Here is a 12,327-nt window from a genome sequence, read left to right on the forward strand (position 1 = left end):
TCTCAGTTTTCAATCAATGCTAAAGCAGTCACCAGTCACATGAAAACATAAAAGAAGCATAATAATGTGGCAAGATTCAAGCATATTTCCATATTTATTATAACCCATCACAAAAAACGGGGGGGAAAGTCAAGAAAACGACATAGCGAAAGTAAATGGACCGGGTTTTAAACCGGTACTAGCCTAGTACTAGTAGTAGACTTTTAAAACGGTATGTAACCTATCATAATAGAATCAGAATAATGAGGCAAAATTCAAGCATGTTTCTATATTTATTTTCAACTGTATTTGCCCTCGTTAACTAATTTTATTCCACATTAATTTTTGATATCAAAATAGCACTTATACAACTATAACACTTAAATGCAGCTAAATACATACCCACTAAGGCAATGACTGCTGTAGCTTTCGGGTACTCAAAGTCTTTGGGGTGGTTGATCTAATTCGTCATTTATCTCTGATCTGTTAAAAGCGAACTTATAATAATTCCTTGATTTTTTAGATTCAACAGAGGGTCCTTGTACCCCTCCGCCATCTAAGGCAACTTCTGGAAGTTTAATAACATCTCAGTCATCACTATTGCAAGAAGGCTTAACACAAAAATGTTCAACACCTCCAGTGGGATACAGGCAACCCCAAAACAGTAGCGTCAGTAGTATACCTTCATCTGTTATGCATTGTGATTTGGAATACGAATATGAAAAGATCTGCGACAATGGATCTTCCATAAGTAGACACAAGGAAGACTCAAGGTCATTGTATGTTTGAAAAAGAGGTACATAAAAATTTAGGCCAAAATGACTAACATACTTTTTCTTTATGAAATACGCCCGAAACTCGAAAAAAGAAGAACAAACTGCAGAGGTCATAAGTTTCCTTTCATCGGAATAGAAAAATTCAATTATTGAGTGTCAGCATTCTTGTATTTAAAAGATGTGATTTACAATAGCCAGAAGCTGTTACATAGATCATTCTTGCTATAGGTATGCAAGGGCATCCACAAAAGTTCCGACAAGGGAGGGGACGAGCCTCTTAAATTTTTCGCCGTGTGTGGCAAAGATTCGAGAGTTGTTTTTTTGGCAAAAAAAGCTGCAGTATTTTTTCCCGATAGTTACAAACTGCGTATTATCAATATATTAATGATCTGGTTGGGGGAGCTGAAGCTTCTCTCTGCCTGTTTCCTGTTGGTGTCCTTAGAAGTATATGAAAATTACATTGTCGTTCAAGATCTGTTGAAAAAACTTTTTCATTAAAATTTAGAGTTAGAAAGGAGAGGAAGATATAGAGGTTGTATGTGCATGGTCATGCACTTAAATATATAGCCACTAGGGCAATGATTATTGTAGCTCTTTGGGTATGCAAAAGCTTTGGGTGGTTAATCTAGTCCGTAATTTATCCGTAAGTTAAATATGTGAATAGTAGTCAGATGTGTGATCTTATTAATTATGCAGTTCTATTTATTTTAACAGTCAGTTTAGAAAGTGTTTACTTATCCTAAGTATTTATGCACTACAGCTGTAACATTTTCGTATTCAAATCTTGAAGAATTCAGACCAGTGATGATCACTAGAAATTTTTAGTTTCTTGTTTTCTAATGACTGATCAATCCTGCCAAAGAAAAAGAAAGAAAGAAAAATTTTGCCAAAAAGGTCCCATAGGACTGAAAGAGTTTCACCTCTGGCTGCACAGGAGACTGCACTAGGTCTCTGTGTGCAGAGTCAGTTCTCTCTAGGTAGCTCAAAGTCCTGCAATAAATATAAGTGAATGAATAGACATTAAGCTCACTAACCAAATAAAGAGCCATCTATGCTTGGTTCCCCCGATAGTCCGTATACCAGTTTAGCGTTGAAACGCGCTTTAATCCCGATCAGGCAAGATCATGACAGGCTAACTAGCTTTTACAACTAGTAATTGGGCCCAAGGATAAAATTTTATTTCCAAAAGTAAAATGTCTGACGTCTAAAACAGGATCTTTCCTTGAAGATTTTTTTTGGTAATATTAGTCACTAAGCGTAAAATAATTAGATGTACCATGAAATTTTTAATGGTAATCCCAAACAGAGAAAGGAATACTAATACTAATTAATCGCCAAGTGGTTCTGAATGCTGGATGAGTATCTCGAAAACAGAATGTTGTTTAGCACGGATGCAAACAAATTCCGAACCTTAGAGTTAAGCTGATAAGAGTAGTTTTTTAATTAGTCATGCCTTAAACGGATGTTCTGAAAGTGACATAAAAAAGTATATTAAAACTGACCTTATATAATTGTCTAAATTCCAACTAATCTTGGCATTGGACATTGAATATAATTTTGGAAAGAAAACATAACAGAGGTTTTTACTCGTTAGAGATAGCCTACATTTTATTTTAATCATGAAAAATAGCCAATAAGATATTTCTGAAAATTAAACATAGCCTAGGTACATTAGCATTTGTTTCAAAGACGACGCTTAAATAAGCGAAAGTAGAATTTATAATGTTTTGCTTTTTGTAATTAATAGCCAAAGTGATCAATAGAAAAGTCATTAATATAATTAATGATTCATCGGCTTATAGTAGTACCAAACATTTCAGGGCGTTTATCTGCAGCTTCTAATAGATTTGCCTTAATAATCTACGCATTGTATGACATTTAAACTGTCATAGAAACATATATTAACCAATCGACGCATTGTATGACATTTAAACTGTCATAGAAACCTATATTATACTTGTTGTTAACCTTAGAAACTCTATTTGTACGTTTTAATTATTTGAAAGTTCAATAAAGGTTTTACACCCTCATCTGAATATTATCCTTGTGCTATATTGTCATTAATATGAAAAAAAACTTCGTTTTCTTAAAGAGTTAAAGAGGCTGCGTCCCAAAGTCGAACCTTAAAACGTACAGGAATTAGAAGAGGCAGTTGGGGGGCTGCCGCCCCCCAAACCTCCAGCTTTTAAAGACTCTTTTGTACAGGTTTTTTGTTTTTTTGCTAACCCCCAGCTCTTGGCTTCGGAAAGGCCCTCTTTTAATTAAAAAAAAATTGAAATGAATGAATAATGGAATAACTTCGAAAAATGTTAAACACAAGAGGACAGGAGAACCATTGCGCCGAAACTAGTAATTAGTAACAATGAAGTCCCCCCCCCCAAAAAAAAAACCTGTACAAAAGAGTCTTTAAAAGCTGGGGGTTTGGGGGGCGGCAGCCCCCCAACTGCCTCTTCTAATTCCTGTACGTTTTAAGGTTCGACTTTGGGACGCAGCCTCTTTAACTCTTTAAGAAAACGAAGTTTTTTTCATATTATTTCTGTACGTTTTTCTACAATCCATGGTGGATGTAATTTAATAATTCCTGTACTCCTCGTACAGGAATTAGGAGAGGAACCCCCCCCCCCGCTTTTAAATCATTGTATAAAATAGAAAAAAAAATAGATAGAATGACCGAAATGTTTCTTTTGCTCATAAGAAGCTAATATTCTGTTATCTCTCAAATGATAAGCTGTCCAGGTGTTATCAAAATTTTTTTGATGTTGTGAAAAAAAACCGCCCGTAAGGGACTTGAACCCTTGACCCGAGGATTAAAAGTCTCACGCTCTACCAACTGAGCTAATAACTTGCATGTGTGTAAATATAACTTCTCAATAGCTTTTAAAAATTTCAAATTAACATGGGCTCTTATGGAGAGAAATCCGTTAATTAAATAGCTAATGGGTGGTTTCTGGAAAACAGGGAAGGAGTTATCGGATCGAGCTGAAATTTCGCGGATAAGCTCCTGGGCCGTAGGGGACCTTAACTTGTGAATTTCAGCCCGATCGGACAACGTTAAAAGGGGTGGGGGGGGGGGGGGGTTGGAGGGTCGAAACTTTCGGGGGGTTAAGATTTTCCTACGAAACTTTCATGGGCACTTACTCGGAGAATTCCGCATCGAATGAGTCTTCGTACACCCAGATCCGATGTCGGATGTGACCTGTAGGCGTCTAGGAAAAAAAAGTAAATGAATTTTAAGTGGCTATGCGTGGTTTCTGGAAAACAGGGAAGGAGTTATCGGATCAAGCTGAAATTTCGCGGATAAGCTCCTGGGCCCTAGGGGACCTTAACTTGTGAATTTCAGCCCGATCGGACAACGTTAAAGGGGGGCTTGGGTTGACAGGTCGAAACTTTCGGCCATATTTTCCCCATGAAGGAAAAGTTGGAGGGGGATGAAATTTTGCAGGTTTCTTAGTTGGAGCTCGGGCTACGAAATGCATCCCTCCCCATCCGTCTGCGACCACTGGAACCGAAGATCGCTTAACATTGTCGTGTGTCGCCTCTTTATAGAGGCACGAGTGTGCCTCCTTGATAAGACAACAAAACTGAATTCTGCATTGTCTCAAATTATCTAAGAGACAAAAACCAATCTTATCGAGCTGAACGGATGTACACGAGATCAGTGGTTTGTAGGAACCAAATAATTTCAAATAATCAAATAAATATGATTTCACAAAAAGTAGAAATTAATCACAAATAAATATAACAATTCTAAAGTCAAATATTAGTGATTTACACCGGATTGGAGTTAATAAAGAAGTGGTGCTTTAGACAAATTTCATACAGGCTTCAGCGGGTGGATCCACCGGGAAATGGCAGAGGCATGTGCATGCCTAATAAGGTTGAAAGTTGCACTAACTATTGGGGCTAAGAAAATAAAGAAATCAATGAGGAGGAAACACTATTTTAGTTGGTGTGCACCTCCAAAGTGTAAATCCTGTAAACGCTCCGGATTTCATCATACTTTTACGTTGAATAAAGTTGGATCTTCATTGCCCTTATAAAACTTTACATCCAAAGACTTTAAATCTAGTAGCAAAAAAATCGACTTAATACAATAAGCACAAGATACCCTTCGTAATATTGAGTTTCAACAGATAAAATATGCGAAATAAATTTCCTATAATAAGTGAAAAAAAAATCAATGATAAAACCCATTTGATAAACAAAACTTACTTCAAACTAGCTTGAATTTAATAAGAATAATTAGAACTAGAAAGAGTGCCATAACGGAGTTGACAATAAATAATAGGGGTGTTGAGTTCGAGAAGAGCAATATTATTGCTGAACTTCTTTGCCATTGCTTTCCTGGTATCAGGTGACATATTAAAGCTGATTCCCTTGAAAATCCACTATCAAAATATTATTGGCAACAAACTGTAAGTAGGGAGCGACACGGTTCAATAGCACCCGAAATTCTAAAAAACGAAACGTTGATATGGAGGGTATATCAAAACAAGCTGCTTATTAAGGTGATTCCAAATATACAAGATTCATCAGGTTTAACTTCACCCATCAAAGGCTACAAATTTTGAGGAAATGTGTCTCATTTTTGAAAAAGAAGGGAGACATCCCCTAAAAGTCCAGGAATCTCAATGAAAACGACAGCATCAAGTTCAGCGCGTATTAGAGAATGTTGTAGCAGTTTCAGTTCAAGCAGAATTCAAAACTATTGAATTTGCACTTCCTGCCAACACAAAGATCAGGGATGCGTGTTTTTTCGTTTTACCCACGGGTCATCACATCGAATCATTGGGCCTACAATATCGGTAGAGGGCTAATTCAAATGGAAATCAAAATTTCTAGTGCCCTTTTAAGAGACCAAAAAGATTGGAAGACGGCTAGCCCCCCTTCCACACCCATTTCCTCCCAAAGTCGTTGGATCAAAATTTTGAGATAGCCATATTACTCAGCATAGTTGAAAGGTATAGTAACTATGCCATTAAAGATAACTTGACCCTTTACAGCCCCTTTTGAAAGATCTTTAAGTTATAAAATTTGCTCATTGTTTATGTTTAAAACTTGTCACTGAGAAGCATGCATACATTTTTGCGTGGGAGTAGGATTAATTTTCTGTTTAGGGACTGTCCACGGGAAGAATTTTACATAGGGAGGGAATTTTCAAGGGGGGGAGGTAAATTTTTCAGGAACAATTTTAGACTGGGGGATTTGCCAGAATTCCTACACGAAATTAGTTTTATCTCTTCGCTTTGCCAACTGAATTGTACATGTGGAGATGTTAATGGTAATCGTTATAGGTAAATTTTCACCGGGATTGATTTGTCAAGAGGATCTTTCCGACAAGAGGGAGTCGGATTTTCCGGCTTTATTTAAAAAACGAACTGAAAAAAATTTCAACTCAAAGTAAGGAGCAACATTAAACTTAAAAACATAAAAATTATCACTCACCAATTATTAAGGGGGATTGTCGCTTCTTCAACATCTCACTCTTTACACTTAAGTCCCAATTCTTAGAAAAAAAAACTCCTGAAACACAAGAGTCGTTTAATTAGAAAGATATGGAGTTTTTCAAAAAGTTCTAAAAAACTTCAGCGTAAAGAGCAAGGTATTGATGAGGGGGGAACCCACCTTAATGCGTAATCATTTTTGTTCGTTTTAAGTTTTAATGTTGCTCCTTACTTTAGAGTTGAAAAACTTTTTGTTTTTTAATAATCATATAGAACGCATCTTCCACCATATGACAGTTTTAGAATTGTCCTCGTCACTCCTAGCCAACCTCCGAGTGTAATAATGAAGTTTAAAGGTCAAATTCTGTTAGGTCTAGACAAGCTTTTAAAAATTCTTTGAAAAATGTTGTATTTGTAACTTCTGTCCCATCGCATCATTTTTTGTTTGTTTTTAATGCTTCAGTAGTTCTTTGGATCTTTCCAGAAAATTGGAAATAAAACCCATTAGTTTCAATTTATAAAGCAGGATCTAAGCAGCTAATCAACCTGCTTCAATTTATAAAAAAAAAAAAATGGTTTCAAAAACACGTTTTTATATTTTATAGGAAATTCCCCTAAACGCTAATTTGGATTTAGGTATGATCTTTCAACCAAAGATACTTTTTAAAACAAGATTCCCACGTATTGACGCATAGAAAGAACCTAGTAAAGAACGAAAAACGGACAATAGTAGCCAACAATTTCTAAAACGCTTCAAAAAAAAAAAAACAATTGTTCAGAGAGAAAACATTTTCATTTATACCCGATTTAGGAAATATAACTATTATACAATTTAATCTTAACAGTAAAACGAGAAAATATTTAATAAAAAATTCCACCACTGGAATTCCCATTGCTAAAAACTTACAACTTTACAGCACTTACAACTAAAAGGAATTTTTTTTTTTATTATACTAAAGGCCTGCCAAAGTATTTAAATTCTATTAGAACCCTAGAAGGAGTTTTCTAAGATGACACTGCATAACTCTGAAAGCAAATACTTCGTCGTTGCTGCTTGAATTTCATGTGACAACACTGGATTTTCTCCATAACAGAGTTGCACGTAAATAATTGCGAATGAACTTATTTGAATCCAGCTGAATCCATGATACTTGAACAGTAACAATAGGCACAGGATAAAATCGTAAAAGGCTAAGAAACGCATTCTGTCTCATTATAGAAGACTTCTTTACTCAATATACATTTTATCAGTCACCATATTTTTTGGATAGCTTTAGCTCTAAAAACCATCTACTTAAATTTAGCAACAATGTGTTGATTTATTTGTCGAACAACATATCAAATTAGTTTGCTCATTTATATGACAAATAATTTATATAGAGCTGTTACTCTTATGCTTGTGAAGATTGGCAGTTCAACTTTACAGTGTCTAACTTTTTAGATATCAGAAGATCGATTCAAAATGGGATTTATTTTGCAGTTACCATTCCTATTTATTTTAATTAATTAAAAAATGACAATTTCTGACCATTTCTGATGTAAGGGCGACAATCGGAACTTGAAAGGGAGCTAATTTGATCGAAATTAAAAGGCCTATTGTTCATCTTAAGATTTGAAAGTAATTTGAGACTAAGGAGGCTCTCGCATTACCATTTTCTGGTACCCGTTTCCCCATGAGTCCCATGGATAATGGTCGTAAATCATATTATTCGATTCCTCTTACATCAGTTGGCCCACAAGGCGACAACACTGGCTCTACCCTATGGCCTCATGATAAGTCCCATGACATTGCATCAACCTTTTGAGATACTCATTTTCTATGAAAAAATAAAAGATTTAATAAGTATGCCTCCGGAATTAATATAGTCCCAAGGCCTAAGAGATAGGGGTCGTAAATCATATTATTTGGTTCCTTTTACACCAGTTGGTACACAAGGCGATAGTGGTGGCTCTACCCTGTGGCCTCCGTATGCGTCTACCCCGTATGCCTCCGCGATCAATATAGCCCGAAAGCCTAAGAGATAATGTTCATAAATCATATTACTTGGTTCTTCTTACACAAGTTGGCACACAGGGTGACAACGGTGGCTCTACCCTGTGGTCTCTGAAGAGTTTGCGGTTAGAAATTTTGAAAAGATGCTGCAATATATGCATCGTTGAAGATGGTTCCTCCTTTAGGCATTGTTGAAGCTTCAATTTCTATGAAAAGTACTTGTATGAAAAAATTTATAGGGAAGAACATGTTCAAAAAATTGAGGTTTCCTTGATAGCCAATCCAAGAATAAATTTCGTGTATATACATGAACAAGTAGTACATTTAAAAACGTGTTTGAACACGCGCAAAGACATGCGCCTCCCATTGTTCTTTTTTTGGCACCTCTTTTATTCTCTACAAAAATTATACAACGTGGAACAGAACATCTAACAGTTCATTCTGAGATGAAAGCTGGAGCGGAAAGCACCCCTTCGTAAATTTCAAGCTATCTCTCTATAAAATGCACAGTGTCCCATCCAGTCATGCAATGAAGGCATTAATGTTTATATTTACTCATATAATACTGCTCCATCGAGACCAGGTGTTGTTTTCCACAAGATGAAGGTCAAACGTACAAGTTCAACGATGAGGTAGCTACAGACAGTCTGAAGCAAACACTTTTTGATGGTAAGTATATTCATGAACCTATAGACAAATGTTTCTAATTTTTTTTTTTTTAGCAATTGTTCAGCGATCTTAAATTCTTAGAAAGATAAGACATGGTCGACTTAATAGAATGCAGGACTTAAAGATGTAAAAGGAGGCCACAATTAATTCCATCGATCATGATAAAATTGTACTAATATGTTTAGAAATAAAAGAAGAAAATGTAAAGTTGAGAACGTTTGATTTTAATTGTAGGGGTTAAAGATGTAAAGAATGACTGGATATTGAATGGATGGAGTCAGTTGCTTCCAGAGATTTGATTGATATATGTGTCTGAAGAAGAATATCAATTCTTATCCTTCTGTGAGTGTGAGTAAAACAGCATTATCATTTTCTTGTTATAAAATGTGTTCTTCTTTGCTAGTGTATATAGACGCCAAAGCATATTTTGAAGGAAAAATAAAAAGGGAAATTAAAAAAAAAACGTTCTATCACTATAATTTGTTCCGACGTTTTCATTTTTTGTATGGGTGACATTTTTATAAAAGAAAGTTGTAATGATAATTTGTCTTGGATAACGGGACAAGACGGGTTATTATTAGTAAAACAATTGAAAGATGGTAAGGAATAGTTGCCGCAAGAAGGGCTTCCTGTGGGAAGAGGACACCAAGAAGTACAAGAGAGAAGTATATTCTTTTGTATGACTAATAAAAACCCAAAACGAACACAAACTAAATAAACACTAATACCAATTAAACATACATAAGTACTAATTTAAGTGAATATTAATTCTTAAAACGAGTAAAACTTAAATTGGATGTGCAAGTCAAGCTCAAAACGAACAAAAATCAAACGAGAGTTAAAAACAAACGAGATACAAACGTTATTTGTAAACGTTATTTGTAAACGTATTTGTAAAAATACAAACGAGAGTTAGGTTACTGTCTCCTTCCCAATTGTAAAAGTTAATAGCCTACTGTGTCTTGGGCTAAGAGGCAGGAGGATTTTGATATAAATTACTTGTTCATACTTCAATTTCTCTTTGATATTCGAAACTAGCACCTCTATTGCCATCCCATTTTTTTCAGTTTTTAGCAGAAAATTTATACAAAAAGCAACCCTAATGTTGACATTGAAGTGAACCAGCCGAAATGTCACTTAATTCAAAAACAGATGCCAGATGAGGATACAGCGGTCACGTGTGAGAATAAACACTTTTTAATTCAAAAAGCGTATAATTTTATTGGAAAATTATAAATCCCATCGCATTAAAAATCAATTGTATAAAACTTGAAACACAACACAGAAATTATGATTAGCCAATTTGCTCATAAAATACGTCAATGACATCTTCAAGGTCCATCTTTAGAAGTTCGGGCGTATCATCATCATTTACTCTCCTACCACAATAAAGGAAACGACATTTGTGAAGCGGAACACCCTGAAAACATTGAAAAACCATAAACCAAAGGGCCCTATTATCAAGCGAATAATACAAGGGCACCAATAACTTAATAGTTCCTTTGATGCCATCACTGATGTAAGCTTTATATGAAAAATCGAAACTTCTTCGGAAGTGGAACTTCTGACACATCAATTAATGAGTGTCCCTTTGTGAAACTGGAATAATAATAATAAAATAATAATAGTAAAAAAAAACCTCAAAGCTCACACCAGTCTCATAACCAGAAAGAATCTTCAGGAGCATTCTCTACAATTCTGTTGCGCGATCTGTTTACGACTTTGGTTTCCCCCTTTGTTCTGGGTTTTTCTCTATTCCGTCAATTTCTGTTTCCTCTTAGAAAGTGGTAAGATTCCCGTTGCAGTGGCATCATTTCACGAAAATTCGAACGAAGAAAAAAATTTATTTTCAAAATATAAAAATGGGCAAACCTATCGTATTTTTCTATTTTCAATGAAAATAATTTCAAACGCTAGTCTCACTCAATGATAGGATACCCTACAAATTTAATTATATTTCATATTTGAAAACATGGTCAGATAATGAAATCATAAAAAAGAATAGAACCATTTCAGATTTACAAAATCAATTTAACACGTTGTGGAATAAAGATATTATTGAACTTAGAACTTATTAAATCAAAACAGATTCCAAATGCTGGAAATTATAACAAAAAGAATAAAGGAAAGGGTTATTTCGTTAAACAATTTGAGACTAATAAGAAAGTGAATAAGAATACTTAAGAACTCATTAGATATTTAAGCGGTAAAAACAGTGCTAAAGAAATATGAATATTGACATTTTTCGAATTTACTTATAAATAAGAAAACACAAGAGATGTTTCGAATATCCTAGAGAACAAGTTTAAAGAAGAAGAACGCGATAACAATTCGAGTATTCAATGGATTAAAGAAAACTCTCACAATTAATTGAAAAATTAATGGTAATTTTTTGCCGTTAATGGTAAATTCTCTGTTTAATTTATATGTTTTGGATGAAAATAAAAAATGTCTATGTCTAAAAAAATTAATTGAATGCAAATAGAGGTGATGTTGGACCACTTTTTGACTCTGTAATTAGAGATTTAAAAAAATAGAATGAAAGGCAGAGATAGCCAAAAAGTTCAATTAACAACAAGTGTAATATTTTATTTTGAGAAGAATAATGAAGAACCCGAACCTATCCATTATCACAGCTATTCCTGGATTTTTAATAAAAATAGTAAAATCGAACAAAGCCATCTAAGCAGATCACAGGAGCATACACACATTAGTCATACAGAATACACCCAGATCAGGCTTACAATGAAGAAGTCGACGGAATTAATTATCGAATGACAAGACTACCAAATTATGTGGGAGGTACTTATAAAAATAACCGAATAAGTAAAACATGAAAAAGCTTGCAATAATAAAAACTAATAATGGCAATAAATGCTTTCTTTGGTCAATGCTCACTTATCTTCCTCCAGCGAATGATAGACATGTTTATAAACTACCAAAGTATAAACCATATGAAAATGAATTCAACTTTAAAGGGATTACTAATTTTCCTATTGGTGTTCAAGATATTTATAAATTTGAAAACAAGTATAACATTGAATTTTGTTAATTTGAAATAAGTAAAAATAAAGTGGCTAGAGTTCATGTTCCTAAAACTAAATCAATGGAAAAACTGCTCTACACATGATTGATTTACTCTATTTTGAAAATCATTATGTTTTAAATAGATTTAAGCAGATTACTTGCAACTCAACTATTTGAAAATAAGCATAAAATTCGTCATGTACTTTCTGTGGAAGACACTTTAATGAACAAGAAAAATTTGAAAAACATAATAAAAAAGAAAATTGGGAAGATCCTGACATAACCATCCAAAAACGAGGAGGTAAAACTTAATTAATATATAGCTAAACAAACGAAAGTACCATAACGTATTACAGCTGATTTTAAATCATAAAAAGAAGAATTTGATCAAAAGAAAGGTAAAAGACAAATAAAGTAGCAAAGCAAAAGCCATTTGCTT

The 12,327-nt window shown here is 34.4% G+C and overlaps 2 protein-coding genes across 4 annotated transcripts in view; one reads left to right on the plus strand and one right to left on the minus strand.

The window, feature by feature from the left end:
* The window catches only part of LOC136024796 (fibroblast growth factor receptor-like 1), a 71,376-nt gene extending 68,591 nt beyond the window's left edge, over positions 1 to 2,785 (plus strand). For all 3 annotated transcript variants that reach the window (XM_065700264.1, XM_065700263.1, XM_065700265.1), the window contains exon 10: positions 503 to 2,785. In XM_065700264.1, the coding sequence (XP_065556336.1) occupies positions 503 to 768 (266 nt within the window). In that variant the 3' untranslated portion in view covers positions 769 to 2,785. The remainder of the gene's footprint in view (positions 1 to 502) is intronic.
* A 6,729-nt stretch (positions 2,786 to 9,514) lies between these two features.
* Positions 9,515 to 12,327, minus strand: part of LOC136024797 (uncharacterized) — a 29,421-nt gene continuing 26,608 nt past the window's right edge. The window contains exon 4 of the mRNA XM_065700266.1: positions 9,515 to 10,281. Coding sequence (XP_065556338.1) covers positions 10,156 to 10,281 — 126 coding nt within the window. The 3' untranslated portion in view covers positions 9,515 to 10,155. The remainder of the gene's footprint in view (positions 10,282 to 12,327) is intronic.

The sequence above is a fragment of the Artemia franciscana genome, chromosome 3 (assembly GCF_032884065.1).
Source record: "Artemia franciscana chromosome 3, ASM3288406v1, whole genome shotgun sequence".
In the NCBI taxonomy this organism is placed as follows: domain Eukaryota; kingdom Metazoa; phylum Arthropoda; class Branchiopoda; order Anostraca; family Artemiidae; genus Artemia; species Artemia franciscana.